Below are 18101 nucleotides of genomic sequence, written 5' to 3'. Positions count from 1 at the left end.
TGGGTCTTTCGGTAAAGTCACGTAGATTTTATTTAAACATATCGACGTGACTTTACCGAAAGACCCAAAGAATATGAATTATTGGAGTCACGAAAGCTTTAAGTGAAGATTTGGTAGAGGTCATTACAACACTCACGATCATGTAAAAGGTCAGAGTTAATGTATTTATTTATTGAAGTTAGCAAGGTTGTACGGACATTGGAAGAGAGACAAACTGAATGGGGAACTTAGACGTTGAGCAATGCCAGTGAAAGAAGCAGACAGAGAAGTGTTGTGTGGTGGCTGGACACGGTGTGGACGACACAGGCAGTGTGGAAGACCGAGTGGAAGGGGCCAGTGAGCGTAGTTCATGGGAACAGTAACCAAAGTGATAGCGATAGAAGAGTAATACGGAGGTGACTGACTGCTGGTGAGGGAGTGAGTCGAGTGATTGACTGAGTGCTGAATCGTCTATTAACGGGACTGCGTTAAGTTGAATGCTATTAGCACAACGAGTTTGGAACTGTGTGCCCCGCCCCAGATATTAAAACAGCAGTGGGCTTTCGCGACCAATATTCTTCAAAATGAAGTGGTTTGGATCTCTTCTTCGTGTCTCATGTCCAGCCTTGTTAGTCTTTGGCCAATATTCTGCACAGGCCACCACTTCTGGTGTCGGCAAATATCCAAATCTTGAGGAATGCATTGTGGTGCTGCAGGGCACCTCAGGAGATGATCCATGGTTTGCTTCTCCTGACAAGCACATTGCTCGGTTGCACAGAAGCGCCGTGATTTCATGAGAGGGTTGCAACTTGCCGAAACCCACTCTCAGTCTGTGTAGGCTCCGCCATGTGTGTCATTTGCAATTGGAGCCAGATGCGAGCTCCTCACTGGGGATGATTCCTCGCCGGCTCCATTCAGCAGTTTTGTCACTCGATGTTGTCCCATTATTTACACCAGAGGGAAGTTCTTGCAGATTGCGGCGATGTGGTCACTGGTACAGTGGAGCACAAGAAGCAGTTTCTCGATGACAGACGACGGTGGGCTGGCTGATGGCCATGATGGACGTCCCCCTCTAGGACTTGCCGGTCGTGGTCACCCGACACCCTCCTCCTGATGTTCGGGGCTGCTATGCCAGAAAGTGCAAATAGGCAGGGAACAGGGGTGGCTCTCAGGCACCCTGCTATGACTCTGTACATGTCGTTTACGGCGGTGTCGACATATTGACTGTGGGTTGAGAGTACCTCGGTAGAGCATGCATATTCAGCCACAGAGATACAAAGTGCTAAGGCAGGAGTGAGTAGAGTGGGTGGATGTGCTCCCCACTTTGATTTTGGGAGCTTTCGCATAATGTTGTTTCGTGTGTTGACCTTGGCTTTGGTATTTAAAGTGTACTTTTTGTATCTGAGTATACGATCCAGTGTTACCCCGAGGTACACTGGGTGACTCTGGTGTTCCAGGCTCTGGCCTCCCCAGGTGACATTCAGGTGTCGCTCTGCATTCCAGTTTTTAAGCTGGAAGGCAAAGATTTGTTTTTACTCTTGTGGGGTTTGAGAAAATTATTTAGGAAGCATCTTGACATCTCGTCTAGTGCCCTCTCCAAGATCTTCTCCGTGTGTTCTCGAAATTCCCTTTTGCTGTGTGGTGACACAGAGGCCAATAAGTCGATTCAAACTTGTACCCAACTAATTATATTGCGATCCCGAGAGCAAGGATGACGAATTATCTCATCCACAATTTAGTGTTATGTATAATACTGTACATTTGGGGTGCAGTGTGATGAATACACGATTTCCCTTTATGTAACACAGCAGCTTATGCTCTTGTATAGCTATTCAGTGGTAATGTAGGTGCCTGGTCCATCCAGGATCTATTGTTTAGAAACATGTTATCGAAGACAATGTTAAGATGCTGTGGTGTTCATTCATTGTATTGGTGTTTCTGGGTACTAACAGATGCCGTATCTGTGCTGTTTTCTTACCAGTTTTACCTCGTTAAATTCAATAAATGACGTTTGGAGTCGGACGTTCATCCTGGCTCTGAGGGTTTATTGGACGCGAGGTTAACTACTCAGCTAGCGGTGCAACGCAGTGCACAGCGAGGCCGAGACACACAGTGAAAATTAACTTGATAATCATCGACGTGAAAATCATCTCCGTACTATGAACCCGAATCGTCACTGCTCTACCGCCTATACCACTAAAACCCCACATCAGGAAATTTGCTAGCGTTGCTGTGACTTTTAAAAATGTTTCTAAATTGTGGTATTCGCACAACCTCCGACACAACGCGTCCATGGTTTCTGTGGAGGGGGACAGAAAGACCACGTGGGGGGTGGGGGGGGGGGGTACTTGACCACAAGCATTGTGGTTAATGGAGACATGATTCTTAGTATAAATTTTTTAATTTTGTTGGCAGAAAAAAGGGGAAAACCAATTCTTATAATAGCTGATTGGCACGTTTTGTTGATGTAACAAACCTTACGAATTTGCTGTCAGGTGGTGGTGGGTTAACGACACATTTATATTCACGCGATGTAACACAAAACCCTTTATTATGAATACGATGAGTTACGTCAAAAACAAAGATAACGTGGTGCTACGCTGCGTGGAGCCATCAATTCTCTGCACTTGAGAATCTGGATTCATCACGGGGCGAAGTCTTCATCTGAATTCTCAACGCCTGCACAGTCGGCGTTTTGTGTCCCTCCACTCCCACGCTCTTCCCTCTCCCCTCCTCCACCACCTCCTCCCCACTCTTCTTCTCTCCTGCACCATTCCCAGCATCGCTCTCCTTTACTTCAACCTCTCCCACCTCACTCGAAGCTCCTGTCAAGTACCAATAAACTGCCCCCATAATTGTCTGCACTCTCCATTCATTCTCTTAATTATTCCCTCCACTCCTCGCAGTTTCCTTCACTTCCCTAGCACCATTTACCCCCATTCATCCACCCTCAACTCGGTCGATGATGCTTCACTCTCCTTCACAACACTCTCCTTTACTCTCTCATCCTGCCCCACCTCACTTTCCACTCCCTCACTGCTTCGCACACCGCTTTTTATTGCTGCTTTACTCAAAACTTTCCCAAAGTTCTGCGTTATTCCTTCATGATGTGCTTTACAGAACCCTCAGCTCCCTTCACCGTGTCCCCACTCTCCCCAGCGGTGAATTCTAATGCTCCTCCAGCCCCCACCTCGTTCTTTACAACTCCACTCTTACTCACATCGCTCGTCTCTCCTTCACTCTTGCACCCGTCGACTTTCCCTTCTTCACTCTTCACCACGGTACTCTTCTCTCCTCCGCTCTTCTGTCCTCCACGTTCCTTCACTCTCGCACCCTGCGCCACCTCAGCCTCCACTGCCTCACCACTACGCACATAGCTCTTTATTCCTGCCTTGCTTAAAACTTTCCCAACAAGGTTCTTCTTATCTTTACTTTTCACGTTGTCTTTTAAAGTCGCCGCCGCTCCCTTCTTCGCATCGCCACTCTCCCTATCAGTGCTTTCTACTGCTCCTCCACCCTCCACTTCGATCTCTACGACTCCGCTCCTACTCACATCGCTCTTCTCTCCTTCACTCTCCTTCACTCTCTCATCCTCTCCAACATCACTCTTCATTGCCTTAGTGCTATGCTCATCACTCTTTATTCCTGCCTTACTCAATAATTTTCCAACAAGGTTCTTCTTTATAACTTTACTTTTCACGTTGTCTGTAAAAGTCTCCACATCTTCCTTTGTCGCATCGCCGCTCTCCCCTGCAGCATTTACCACTGCTCCTCCATCCTGCGCCTCGGGGTCAGGGTTCACTCTCGCGCTCTCCCACCCCTCGCTCTTCCCTGCCCCACTATCCCCCACCTCACTCTTCACTCCTCCACCCTCTCCCACATCACTCGCTACTCCAGCCTTACTTTGACGACCATTCTCTTCTGCTCTCTCCTCATCATTACTCTTCCCCACCTCACCAGTCACTCCTTCATCCTCCTCAACCCGTAGACTCAGGCGAAGTATGGTGACCGTCCCCTTGTGCACGCACAGGGCGGGGTAGAGATGGCTTGGGAAGGCGGTGGCATTGAATGAGTGCAGCCGCCTCCTGGTGTCGGCGCAGTAGAACGAGAGGAGCCCCTTTTCCCAACACAGGTGAACGCCGATCTTCCTGGGAGGAGGGCGCACGGCCGCCAGTGCGGTGTGGCAGCCGCAGTGGCTCGCCGCGTAGCCGCCCTCGCGTCTCCACAGGCACCAGGAGTCCGCGCCCGCGCCCAGGAGCTGCGCCTCCGCGCTCCCTCCGCGCGGCAGAGTGGCGCACGCGACGCCCACTCTGAACTGCTCCGCGCCGCCCACGTCCACCTCCCAGTAGTGCGCGCCGCTGGAGAAGCCCTCGCGGCACAGCGCCTGAGCAGAGTTCTCAAAGCGCTCGGGGTGGTGGGGGTAAGAGTGGCGCTCGGAGGACAGAGTCACTGTCCTGAGGTCGACGGAGAGGCGGAGGTCGGAGTTCACGGAATTGGGGTTCACGGTGGGAGAGCACCTTTCTGTGACGACAACAAAACGATAATTCCAACTTCATTGAAACAACCGAGACGTTTATTTTGGTTTTGACATCCGGGGCTGAATTTAAGTGTTGTTTAAAGACGCCACATTGCCAGCATAATTGTTTACCAACAAACCACATCTTTGGATGTATCTTCCTTCCATGAAATGATGGCAGTCGCAGCTTTCTGCTCACACTGGAGCTGGCCCCTCATTACGGAGGGCCCAGTTTGATTTGTGGCCATGTTTACACGGTGATGGGAACGCGACTATCATTAAGACACCCATCATCCCATCGAGCCTGAGTGACGGCTTTGCCACAGATGAAGGGGACGTCATCACAGCCCCATATCTCCCTCAGTCTGCTCCCGATTCCTTTGACACATCAACACCTGCCCAGCTGTACCCGAGCGATGTTTTAAATAATAGTAAACTCACTAATGCATGTCAGGCCGTTGTGAGATTTGGTGGATACTTATTCACATACCTGACGATTGTAGCATGGAGAGAAAGCCCGTTTCATTCTCTTTAAAGGCTTTCACCATCATATTGAGCTCCTCAGCCTTATGTTCGTTTTTAACTTCACTCTCTATGAAATCTTGGCACTTGTAGGGGTCTTTTTTGTGCGTGTACGCCGTCCAGTAGACGTGCTCCTTGATGTGGCCCTGCATCAACATCTCATGCAGGAAGAGATAGGGTCTCCTAGACAGCAGCGGTGCCATCTGATAGCGCTCTGCCTTAGATCCAGATAGAGGTTTTGGACTTTTCTCACGAGTGAGGGGTTGGGCTGCGGAGTGAGAGAACAAAACGCGTGGATGAGAATTGGTGCCTTAACCTCTGCCTGAGCGTGTTTGTGGTCATTCATGATCCATGAGAGTGGATGACGAGGAAGTGATGAATCTCTGATGCAAAACCTTCAACTTTCTAATCGTTCACCTTTTGGCAATGATACTTGACACCTTATAGCGTTCTCTGGTCTGACACTGGTGAGACGAGGCCATGTAGAAGGCTGTCGCTGGTGTAGGTCAATCAGTTTCAAAGACAATGCCACATATTATTAAATCATGTTTGTCTGCATGTTCACCACAGGTCTGTGTGTTTAATGCAGACTTGATTCCTTGAAAAAGGTTTTTAGTTGGTGTTTGAACATCTTAATATTTTTTATTGCTAGAAAGAGTAAAACATATTCTTATTTTCATGTTTCTAATCGTATATGTGTGACGAGCCTAACCCTACAGTTCAGAAAATGTTAGAATTATAATGACGCTATGGATTAAGATTGTGGCATTTATTTCACTGGGAATATTTTAACACGTTTCGTTTAAATAGCTTCTGACCGACAGTCATCTTTCACTGGGAAATTACCAGAATTATCCATCAGTTATTCAGAAAGATAACCATGAGGGTACATTTAGGTGTAGTGGTGTCTATTTTGAAGCATTGCTGATGTTTAATGTACACGTAAATGTTTTAAATAATTGATTTCCGTCTGTAATGGACTTCCCCTTGGACTGAAAATATAAGAAGAGCGTAAACATTGGGCAGCCTGAACTTTCTAAAATATTCTGTTTGATCAAATAACCAGATTTAAGTCTGCTTCTGGATAATGGCTTTGTGAAAGTATATACATACACAAAGTGCAATACTAACTCTTTGATTTTGCATCTTTTTTATTACCATAAAATTATGGAGAAAAACCTAAACATGATTGGAACTGAGCTTGGTCCTACCACATTTTCCATCTGGTGGTTATGAAATCTGCAGAATCCCACGATGGCATCAAGCTCTGAATCTCTCTATTCATGGTGATGTTGAACAGAACTGTGATGCTGCACCTGACAGAGAGCGGGAAAGCCCAATAGCAGTTACCGTTGTGTACATAGCAAGATAAACAAGCAGACAATATGCATCCTGCACTGGTATCTAGGAGCGCATCACTTCTGGGAATGCACCACTTACTCATCAGAAAGGGTCATCGTCTATAAATATCTGGTAGTTCACCAGCACTGGTTCTAGCGAGCCAGACTGCTGATGAGACACTGCATGTCGAAACCAGTCCGGAGTTTGTGTGGAATCATTGCTGCTGAAATGATGCAATACCGGAAGGCGTTGTCGCTCATGGGATGATTACAAAGCATATTCACGGGGTCTTTCGGTAAAGTCACGTAGATAGGTTCAAATAAACAAAACTACGACGTTTCGATCGCAACGCAAGCGGCCGTCTACAGGCGACCGCTTGTGTTGAGATGTTATTTTCTTTGAGCCTATCGACGTGACTTTTACCGAAAGACCCACAGAATATTAATTCCTGCAGTCACGAAAGCTTTAAGTCAAGATTACTAAGCACTTCATTATTTATGTAGAGGGACAGACACGTGAAGGATGCGTGATGTCTCTGCTCATTTATGTCGCCATTGATATTCTCCACAATGATGTGAATGGCTGTGTTGCGTTATTGTACACACGAAGACGTTAGCGTTTAGAAAAATGACCGTACCTATGGTGATCGATCCGCTGTGCAGCCACATGGCAGGATAAAAAGGAAGCTTGTATGTTAATTCTAAACGGCGTACCCACTTCAGTGTAAAAGTGTGCAGAGGCGTCATGGTCTCGGCACAAACAAACATGAGCTTCAGATTGTCACAGTCCAGGTGAAGCCCGATTCGCTGGGGAGGCACTGGCGGGTTCAGCACGGTGACTTCTCCATCGTGAGCAGCCACGAGCTCAGCGTCGCGTCTCCACACGCACCAGGACGCAGCGCTGTGTCCCAGATCTTTTACACTCTCTTGGGTTTTGAAAAAATCCTTCCCACCAACGACACCTACCATGTATTGCTCTGCACAGCCCACGTGCAGCTCCCAGTAGTGGAGGCTGGAGAGAAATTTATCCGAGCACAGCACCTGGGGGTGACTCACAAACCTATCCCCGTGCTTTGGGTACGGATGAGCATGAGTTGCTCTCGTCACCGTCTTGAGGTCCGTGGACAGGAGGAGCATCTCGTTTGCTGTGTTCGGGTCGAATGTTGGTGAGCAGATGTCTGTAACAATAATAATATCAGCGCTGTTACTGAGTGGTTCCAAAACTATGGGTCGTGAAGTATTGGTGGGTCGCAAGAGGTACTGAGGTGGATCGCAGAACAAGGCCCAGTGAAACATAAACATTTGTACTTTTACATTATTTATAATATCACGTTACAGTAATACAGGTAATGTTGCAATGTACGAGTCATTTGTGTAATTACCAGCCTGACTCTGCATGTCTAGAAATGTTCTCTTCCTGCTACTGAAGTCCTCGTAAATGTCCCTGAACTTCCCGCAGGCCTCCTCTCCTCTGTCTACCACGAGGGCGATGACGTAGTGTGCCCGTCGCGACGCATCAGGGAGGCCGCGTGCCTTCCAGGACTCGGCCTCGTCGATGAGCTCCCGCAGGAAGAGGTCGAGCAAGAGGTGGGGCCCGACCCCACCGCCTCCACATTCCAGCAGCTCTGAGCGGCGGTCACTCAGCCACGTCCACACGGCACCTCCACTCGAGGCCATCTTCTCTTGGATCATCTCCACGGCGTTTCTCACAACGACAACCTCCACCTGCGACACGGCCACTGTTATGACGTGGACTCTGCAATGGAACTTGCATGAATTGAACACAAGGAGAATGAGGAGCAAGGAGAGACGCAAAGATTGAGAATGATGAAGGCGAAAAGGCGACACAGAGAAAGTTACAAGCGTGGCAAGATATGGTGAGGAAAGTCCATGAAGGGATTTGTAGACCACGGTGAGGAATTGGAACAGGCAGCGGTAGTCGACAGGGAGCCAGTGCAGTTGAGTGAGGAGGGTCGAGGTATGGGGTTTTTTTTATCAATCAGGAAAACAGTTTTATATTTTTTACTTTGATTATTCCTAACACGTTGATGAGTTTACACTTTGATCGGATACTCTGCAGCTGAAACAGCGTCGCTGTAGGAGAATGAGTCCTTGACATTGGGTTCACTGCTCAAACTACCGTTGCCAGAGAGTGACTTAGTCTGGCGGTGCTGTCGGAGTGTCACCTGTGGTTCCTCTGTGGGTGGCTCGGGGTGGTTCTCCTCTTGTAGCGGTTGCAGCTCCACATCGGTGGCCCCTGCTTGGGGATTGTCCAAAGAAAAATCATGAAATTGTAGTAAAATACAACGCTCATCATACGGCAGTGCCCTCGCTCAGCGCGCCGGGTTCACACAGCGACGCGCTTCCGCTCCTACGCGGTTCTTCTATGAGGAAATTCTTATCACGCAACCCAGAACGCACGCCGTAATAAACACGGACCATGCACCATTATAACACGGAACAGGAACCGTTATAACGCAGTGTCTGAGCAGTGTTGATGACGAACTACTTCATTGAGCTGCCTTGCTGAGTGGTGCAGTGATGCGGTCAGCGGAGTGATCCACTAACGCATTAGAGGCATAGCCTCAGTTACTATTCCCTCCATGTCACTGCGTGGTGTGCGTAGTAGTACATCGTATCTCGCCACACTTCATCAGGAACGCGTTTTTCACTTCATGCGGAACCTCTTCAGGAACGCATCCACTACTACTAGCGCGTTAAATGAGGACTCGCTGTATTCCAGTGTAACATTCACACAAACTTGTAAACTGTTAAGCCTTCAAGCACAAATTAGCTGCTGTCCCCATCCGTTGCAAGATTGTACAATTGCCGTGCGTTTCTGCGCTGGCAATTCTGAAGCTGTGTAGGTTACCTCTCTGCTGTGTGGAATTTAGTGCCCGCGATCATCCACAGGCTCTGCTAGCTCGCTCGCTCGTCAGAATTGTTTCCCGAACAAATAAATAAAATGCCCTGCGCAGCGTCTGTGCAGCGTCTGTGCAGCGTCTGCGAATCTGTTCATCCTTCCACATCCAGCGAGCCTCAGCCGTGTCGCCTCGACATCGGTGACAGTGGCTGGGACCAAGCTGTCCATGAGTGTTCATTATCACATTCTCAATGTAAATATCTGGTTCATTATTTGAAATCGTGGTGTGGATGTCTCTTCAACTTCTTTTGCCAACCATGCCAATCGGATGGGTGAGTGGTAATAAAGTCAGATTTAAATGTAGTAATGCATACATTAATTAATTATTTACAGCATACAGGACACCCCCTAGAACTGGAAACGCTCTCCCTCACCCTAATTATTCCATCATCGAGAGATTTTATTGCAAGAACAATCGTTCCATACTCATTCGAGTGGGAAGGCACTTTAACTTGAAGCTTCTTAATATCACAGAACGTTGGGAGACTCGGATGAATGAAGGTTTATGTCAAATTATTAACACGGGAGACCAATGGGTGCATTGCAATCCTCGACACGAGAGGACGGCTCACCTGCATGTGGACGCATTTTAGATCTCTTTATCCAATATACGAGGCCGGCAAATCCACACAGAGTAGCGATCATGACGATGACGAGAGCCACAATCCAACCCCTTGAGCCTACAACACAAACAAGCCCGCTGTTTATGTACACACACACACACACATGAAGTATAATTACAAAAAGGAGAGGCTGGCCCTGGGAACATTTCATTTTCAACACGGGCTCAGGCCCGCAGCAAACATGCTCTTTCAAATTACGTTTTTGCGGTTTGACGCAGCAAAAATTCTCCTCTCCGTGCTGACGAGCAGTGCCGTGAGAGTGCTGCATCCGTTGAAAGGTGTCAATGAATCGACTGTGAGAACGAACGATTTACCATGTTTTTTTAGTGCGTTAACGTAACAGACTCAACATGCACAACGGCACAACACAGATGTTCGCGCACTGCCGCGTGCATCTAGAGCAGGGGTCGGGAACCTTTTTGACTGGGAGAGCCATAAAAGCCAAATATTTCGAAATATATTTCATTGAGAGCCGTATAGTATTTTTAACGTATATTAAATTAAATATGTCTTACTTTTAATGCGACTTCTGGTGCTGCATGGTTTTGCTGATGGCCTTGTAGTCTGGTTCATACGTGGTGAGGTTGAGCTTCGTGCAGGCGTGACCCGTGAAATTTATCTTCAAAACTAATTTCTGTTTACTTTAAAATGACACAGTTTTTATTAAGCAATATCACAAGTATTTTAAAATCAGTTCCAAACTGATTTTTTATTACTTTTTATTATTTTTTCAACTCAAAATTATCTGGAGGCCATATGCCGTCACTGGAAGAGCCATATATGGCTCGCGAGCCATAGGTTCCCGACCGCTGATCTAGAGGACACCAATGATGCCGGTTCTCTCGATGCCTCTGGCGCAAGATTTGTTGATGTTTCTGTCACACGGCAGCTTCACATAGAAGCTCACAGGCGTAAACAAGATGACACATCTGAAGCTTCTCCCAGCAGGCTATCCAGACTGTTGGAGCAAGTCCTGGCAGTGAGCACCTTTGAAGGCCAACACGGCACTTGAGCGGGTGGTGAAGCCAGCACCACCCACGCCCCCCATTACTAATGTTTACACATTGTACCCGGTACTCAGTTAAGGCTGAGTCGACGTAGCGTAGGCACAGAACTGGTTCAGATAATCGCCACTGATTTTAGCTGTGGCTGGGAAGTGAACTCAAGATCTCCGGGTTCAAATCACAGTGGGCAAACCACCGCACTACCGCTCCCAATATGCAACCTAAATATAAACACAAACACGCGATGTATACAATGCAACTTGTGTCTGACCTTTGATTTCCTCACAAAGCAGGGACTGGCTTGCTCTTTGTAGTCCCTCTGGGCACGTGCACACCGTGTCGTGAATGGTGGTGCAAGGATGCTCTAAAATCTCATCTGCAAGAAAATACCAAGACACACGCCTATCGCCAAACAATCAGCACCATGAGTTGTAACAATCTGCAAGTTTTGCATTTAAATATAAGTTTGCGTTAATTTTTTTACTTGGGACTTCATTTCCTCCACAAGACCGTAATATCCATAATTGTGACTCGGTTTGGCTGTTCGAGGTACCGGCATTATTTCCACGTCATTATAAGAATCGTGGATTAACCTTGACGTAGCTTAGGCAGCTCCTTTAGACCCATATGTGCATTGGGTAAAGTGGAAGATGATTTTCGTTGTGGACCACCCATCATTCGGTCAAATATTTGGCTTAATGTGACTATTCTGGGACAACAACAAAAGGAAAGTGAAAAGTGCGGTGGTTGTTGTTGTTCGAAGAAATGGGAGGAACCGAAAGAGAGGAAGACCTAACAGGGAATGTCTTGACGATGTGGCCACTACTTGAGCTTATTGGCACTACCAGACAGAAGAACGTGGAAAAAAAATGAAGAAATGTGCAGTGGACACCTACTATGGGCTATCTGACCATGGATCGTGATGACGATGATTCTGCTATCCGAGTACAGAACGTGTGCATACAACCCACCAGGTGGCCATTGGTGTAGGCTCTCAAACTGCTTAGTGCAACACGCGTGTGGTGAACTACTCACTATGACGTGAGTCTAGTGTGGGATGGACTACTCGCTATAACGCAAATCAAAGAGCAGAATGATAAAGCTGGTTTAGTCTGTTTTGTGTTTGAAAAGTAACCGAAAGAACCTAAGAGCTGATCTTTAAGCCGCGCCACAGTAGTCAAAAAGTGGTTGAATGATCGCTTCAACAAATTGCAGGCACAATCTAATAAGAATAAAATGTTTCTTTCTGTATAAAACCCCGATTTTGGATTTGATTTACTTTGAGATGTGATGAAGTAATGTGAGATTGGATTTTAGGTAAAGTTTACAATGGTGGGTCCTGTATAGTACATCCAATGCAAATAAACGAGTAGAATAAGAATTAAAGTTTTAGCGGACCTTTGGGAGGCCTCGAACCGGATCAGACATTCGTCACTCACGTAGGCCATGAGCAGGTGCGTAGTGCAGTGCACTAGACGCTACGTTACCGCTCCCCACATCTTTGTCTATCGTCAATGTTTTACGCTACAACAAAGGCAGCTTCAGAGATGGGTGTCAGTGACCAGGGAATGTACTGACACCACCACTGCTGGGAATGCGGCACCATGGGTGGGAGAGTTGAATAATAAAAACAACAAATACTTTGCTCTTCGCAGACTTTGCATGCGTTACAGCTGCTCAGGTTGTTTGCCGAGGCTGTGAATGAGTCTCCATTGGCACATGACATGCAGACCGGAAACTCTCCATCAGATCTGCAATCTTCGTCCTTAGACGTTCCTGTTGGGTGAACACATTGTTATTTTTCGATTTTGGGGTCTCACAGTGACAGCAAAGGGAAGGGAAACCGATTAAGGGTTTTGAATATACAGTTGATCATCGATTAACCAGCATGCGATTATCCCAAAGCTGTAACCAGTCCAGCGATCGGCACCGGGTGCGTGTGACCACAAAAGTAGCTACGCTTGATTTAAGTGTCAAGTATTATATACAGCCCATCAATACACGCGATACAACTTAAACAATGAAAATACGTGTTTACCTTTCTCATGACTAATAACTACGCTAATAAAAACAGATAATATAGAGCGCCATCCGGCAAAAAGTGCGCGTGTAATTTGGCGTTCACACCAGTCCGGTGATTTTCAAACGCATCTTGTTGTGCATATCATTATCATCATCAGAGTTGTTTCTTTTTGTTTGCATTTAGAATTCTTGTGTTGTGGTTATTGCAAACATGATGCCTTGTATAAAGGTGTCAGTTTCTGTACCAGTTAAAAGGGTAAAAATCTATTACTACTAAGTGTGTAGTGGTAAAGTGAATACGGTAACTTGTTACAGGAGGATATTTATTTCCGTCTATTTGTATGCTTATTTATGCCCCTTTCACGCTGTAAACACATTTAAAACACTAAAAAAAAACATGCACAACACCTCAACACGTAATGTTATGCAAGAATGTAACAAAAACAGCTATATTCTTGGTTCTGTCGGTAAAGTCACGTAGAAGGGAAATAATAAAATAATATTAATATATTGTATTGTTTTATATTTATATTATTTTTTTATTTCCCTTCTACGTGACTTTACCGAAAGAACCAAGAATATGAATCCCTGCAGTCACGAAAGCTTTAAATAAAAAATAGCTATTTTAAATAGCGATGTTAGTGATAATCCAGCGTTTTAGAAAATCTGGCACCTCCTTCCCCAGGAAGCCACCAGATAATTGATGATCGACCGTACGTACAATTTGTACTCATATACTTTATTTATGCTTATTTATAGTGCCTTGCTTACCTCTACTTTGCACTCCTATCGTAGTTTGTATTGTGGTTGTTGCTGTAACTTTGTGACACCCCCACAGCCCCCACTGGACATCGGTGAAACAGAGCTTCAAAAGCTCATCAGATTCCTCCTCCTGGAGTCTAAATAACGATTCTGATTCTAAATAGTGTTGGGTTTTATCAGGATGACAAAACACAAGAAGAATGGAGTTTCCAAAGCGAGGAGAGTGTGGTCAGGGCCGGAATATGACAATGCACAGGCTACGTCAGGTCTGTCTGTGTGTGTGCCCTTTGTGTGTGTCTGTGTGTGTCTGTATGTGTGTCCTTTGTGCGTCTCTTTGTCTGTGTGTCTTTGTGTGCCTTTTGTGCATATTTGTGTCTGTGTTTGTGCAATTGTGGTGACTCATTGCGCCCCTTCCGACAAGCAAGCCAACATCAGGACTCAATGTGAGTGGAAATGTAACCTTTTCTATTCATGTTACTTATTTTATGTTTTATTTACTATTCAGTTTTTGTTATTGAACTGTAACACATTTCATAACACTGACCGCATGGGAATTCATGAACTAATTATGGCGGTAAGTCGATGACTGTCCAATTAGTTGCTTCGTTACCTGAGGGGCACAGCTTGCAGCAGAAGTTAGTCTCGGTTCTGTACCTTCCTGGGGGACAGCCACCTTGATTGCCCTCTGCAGAGAGTGGAGCCATCTACCCACACACACACCAAGTGAACTCACTCACACTCACACGTGAAGCACGTGTACCACGTGAACTCACTCACACTCACACGTGTATCACGTGAACTCACTCACACGTGTAGCACGTTAACTCACTCACACTCACACGTGAACTATGTTAACTCACTCACACGTGAACCATGTTAACTCACTCACTCACACGTGAACCACGTTAACTCACTCACACGTGTATCACGTTAACTCACTCACTCACACGTGTATCACGTTAACTCACTCACTCACACGTGAACCACGTTAACTCACTCACACGTGTACCACGTTAACTCACTCACTCACACGTGAACCACGTTAACTCACTTATGCAGTCGACCCTTCTGCATCGCGACTTCCCCCATCGCGGTTTCGATATATCGCGGGATCGGCACAAGAAATAAAATAGATTTTTTTGGGGGTTTTGCGAAAGCCGCAGACGACACACAAAAAGTTTAGTAACTCATAAATGCATAAAACATACGTATAGTACCGTATAATATTAACGTCTTTTATCTTTTAATACCATAGAAAAATGCAATTTCTTTTTTAAAGCTACATTTTCTAAAAAGTTAGTTTGCGAAAAGAACTGCGATTCTACGCGCTGGCTTGGAGGACGCCAAAGCGTGTTCACGGCAGCCTCCCACGTGATGTCTCACGTGAGATCTCGCAGTGGTCTTTGTATTTCGCGTTTGTCGAATCTTTTTGTGCCGTTTTAGTGCCCTAAACTGAACTAAAAAATAATTCACGCCGTTTTTCCAGATCGCGGGGGGCCTGCGCCTGGTGTACGGTGTTTTTTCTGCAATATTTTGCTGTATTTTCTTGGATTTTCTGTTTGCACTTAGTCACTTAAGATGTTATAATGTTAAAGTTTTTTGTTTGTTGCGGTTGCACCCGATTCAAGAGCCGAATGGCTCACAGGGCTACACCTAATACATGAACTTGAACCCCCGCGATGTGGAAGGGTCGACTGTCCTGCCAAAGATGTCTCACGACATGCAAAGACAAAGATCCCCCGTATTGCCCCCGAAAGGCTGTTGGGGCAAGTGCTGTGAGCGATCACATATTAAGGCCGGCACAGCACACAGTGTGTAGGTGGCCAGCACCACGCTCGACCGCCTTTGTCTCCCCAGTGGCGATGTCTATACACCGCTACACCAGGCACTCATTTGAGGAAGCTGAGTCGACCTCGGGTAGGCCCAGGACCGGTTCGAATATTCGCCACTGTTATTGATTGTAAACAACAACAATCGCCATTCACCACTAAGTGGAGGTGACGTCACCACGGAGCTAGTGCCAAGCTAGGTGCACTTTGAGGCCACGTGAAGTGTCAGACGCCCGCTGGCAAGAGGTCACGAGACAGACCCAGCAGGTGCCATAGGTCGACTGACTGAGATGACCGGTAGATGCACCACCTGTGCCCCCCTACTGTGCCCCCCTACTATGCCCCCTGCTATGTCAACAAGGCACAGTTGATTATAAACACACAAAGACAAAGATCCCCCATGTAGCCTTAACACTGTAGGGGCAAGTGCTGTTAGCGAGCACCTATGAAGGCCGGCACGACACACGAGGGGGTGGGTGGCCAGCACCACGGCCGGCCGTCTTTGTCTCCCGAGTGGCGATGTTTACACACCGCACCAGGTACTTATTTGAGGCTGAGTCGACCTAGGGGAGGCCCAGGACCGGTCCAGATAATCGTCACTGGTGTTGGCCGTGAGCGGGAATCGAACCCGGACAAACACACAGATACACAAACACAGAGACACACACACAGACACACACAAAGACACACAAGGGGGACACTTAGACACAGACACACACAGACACACAGGGCACACACAGGCACACATACACAGACACACACACACGGACAAAAAGATGTCCAAAAAACATTCAGACACACAAAGATACAACACAGATCCCCCATAGAGCCTTAACAGACTGTAGGGGCAAGTTCTGTTTGCGAGCAGCACCTATGAAGGCCAGAACGGAACACTAGGGGGTGGGTGGCCAGCACCACGCCCGACGGCCTTTGTCTACCTAGTGGCAATGTTTACACACCGCACCAGGTACTCATTTGAGGCTGAGTAGATCTAGGGGATGCCCAAGACCGGTTCAGATAATCGTCACTGGTATTGGCCGTGAGCGGGAATTGAACCCGTGTCGACGGGTTCATAGCGCAGCGCGCTAACCGCTACACCACCGCTCCCCACACACAGACACACACGGAAACACACACAGACACACACACACAGACACACACACACGCAACTTACCAGCATGAGTGTGAAGGTTAGGAGTGTGGTGAGCAGGCGAAATGGAGACATGGCCCAGGAGTTGTCCACACGGATGTGTGGATGTGAGCGAGAGGCGATGGACTCCCCTTGAGGCTCGCGTCGGGGTTCTCCCCCTGACTGAAGACGTGGAGGGTGCGGCTCGGCTCAGTGGACTTTGGCCTTTAACTCAATGAAAATGTTCCAGATAATAGAGGTGTTTTGGGTTAGATTGCATTACGCGATCTAACCCATATTGGTGTGCTTGAACATCCTTCACTACCCCAACCCCTCAACTCCACCACTCCCATCTGTCATCCCAAGTCACCATAACTACACCAACACCCTCAACAAGAACCCCACTCTTTAATTCAACCACCATTATCGTACGCACACCTAGAATTATGGTAAATCGCCTTGGAACAAGACGCAATGCAAATAAGATGTAGAAATAAGACTCCATAAATAAGCAGGACAATAGGTCTCCTTTCCGTAGATGTTTCTCCATAGGATTTAAAAAATATATGTTTTTACACATCCCATCGGCCATACAGCCTTCCGGGATTTCTTCAGCAGCTTTGCTTTAATGGACTTGGCTGAGCTGTTCACCGCCGGTTGGTCACGTTGAAGGCGGAAGGGTTGGCAGGGAGTTTATGAACCCCGCATTCGACCTTTGTGGTCAAGTAAAGTATTGCTATGATTCACTTTTATCAGCGTATGTACTTGCAAATGTAACATTGGATTTTCTTTTTGTTAATCTTCAGTCGACTAACAAGTTTGGCTCTGTACACTGCGAAGTAACTTCCACATAGAAACTGGGGTACAAGGTTCATTCAGGCGAGCCAGCCTCATCCACTTGCTTGGTCACGAGCATCGTATCTGAGTTGCCATGCGATGGCTTTATTACTAATAAATGAACTTGAAATTGGATTGTTATTGTTATCGATGTCAATGCCTTGGTGAATTCTGAACAATTATTACTCCTATACATGGCAGCATGAGTTCAGCCACATTTTAAAAAACAACTTATTCATAACGCGTTTTGGGTTAGATTGCGTAAAAATAAATGTGTCGTAAACCCACCTCCACCCGACACAGCTAACGAGTAAGGGGAACGAAACGTGCCAATTGGTGTCAACTTCAGCAGACCCTCTGCATGTGTGTGTGCAAACCCACATTTATAATTTGAGTTAACTAAGTTTCGCTGGCGATTACTACCAGCGACACGCGATCTAACAAAAAACATTTATTTTGAAGAATATTGGTCGCGAAAGCCAACTTGTTAAATACGTTAACAAAAACTGTTATCTTATCTGGGGTGGAGCACACAGTACTTAACTCGCTGTGCTAAATGGAATTCAACGTAACGGGCGATCAGTCACCTCCGTATCACTCTTCTATCGCGATCAC

At 46.7% G+C, this 18101-nt stretch overlaps 1 protein-coding gene across 2 annotated transcripts; it reads right to left on the bottom strand.

Annotated features, from left to right (window-relative positions):
* Positions 1 to 2054: 2054 nt before the first annotated feature.
* On the bottom strand, positions 2055 to 17254 carry LOC133359662 (uncharacterized). 2 transcript variants are annotated; one of them, XM_061578147.1, is made up of 10 exons: positions 16695 to 17254; positions 14302 to 14395; positions 12549 to 12683; positions 11179 to 11283; positions 9853 to 9960; positions 8544 to 8617; positions 7740 to 8082; positions 6996 to 7535; positions 4986 to 5285; positions 2055 to 4500 (listed from the first exon to the last, which is right to left on the bottom strand). In XM_061578147.1, exons 1-10 carry the CDS (start codon positions 16743 to 16745, stop codon positions 3074 to 3076), a joined length of 3177 nt encoding a protein of 1058 aa, XP_061434131.1. In that variant the 5' UTR covers positions 16746 to 17254; the 3' UTR covers positions 2055 to 3073. The 2 variants fall into 2 exon arrangements, with proteins under 2 accessions (XP_061434131.1, XP_061434132.1); XM_061578148.1 differs by having other exon boundaries at positions 8544 to 8614; positions 16695 to 17253.
* Positions 17255 to 18101: the final 847 nt, after the last annotated feature.

The sequence above is a fragment of the Lethenteron reissneri genome, chromosome 65 (assembly GCF_015708825.2).
Source record: "Lethenteron reissneri isolate LAM-NWPU_2019-01 chromosome 65, ASM1570882v1, whole genome shotgun sequence".
Classification (NCBI taxonomy): domain Eukaryota; kingdom Metazoa; phylum Chordata; class Hyperoartia; order Petromyzontiformes; family Petromyzontidae; genus Lethenteron; species Lethenteron reissneri.
The sequence above is the reverse complement of the archived record's forward strand: the minus strand, read 5'-3'. Positions and strand labels throughout refer to the sequence as shown.

Excerpts from the sequence above, each read along its gene's own strand:
- LOC133359662 (XM_061578147.1), bottom strand. The coding sequence starts at position 16,745 with ATGTCTCCATTTCGCCTGCTCACCACACTCCTAACCTTCACACTCATG. Across the intron at positions 12,684-14,301 it reads CTGCAAGCTGTGCCCCTCAG|GAACGTCTAAGGACGAAGAT; the intron begins GTAACGAAGCAA and ends TTCACCCAACAG. Across the intron at positions 8,618-9,852 it reads TAAAATGCGTCCACATGCAG|CAGGGGCCACCGATGTGGAG; the intron begins GTGAGCCGTCCT and ends ACAATCCCCAAG.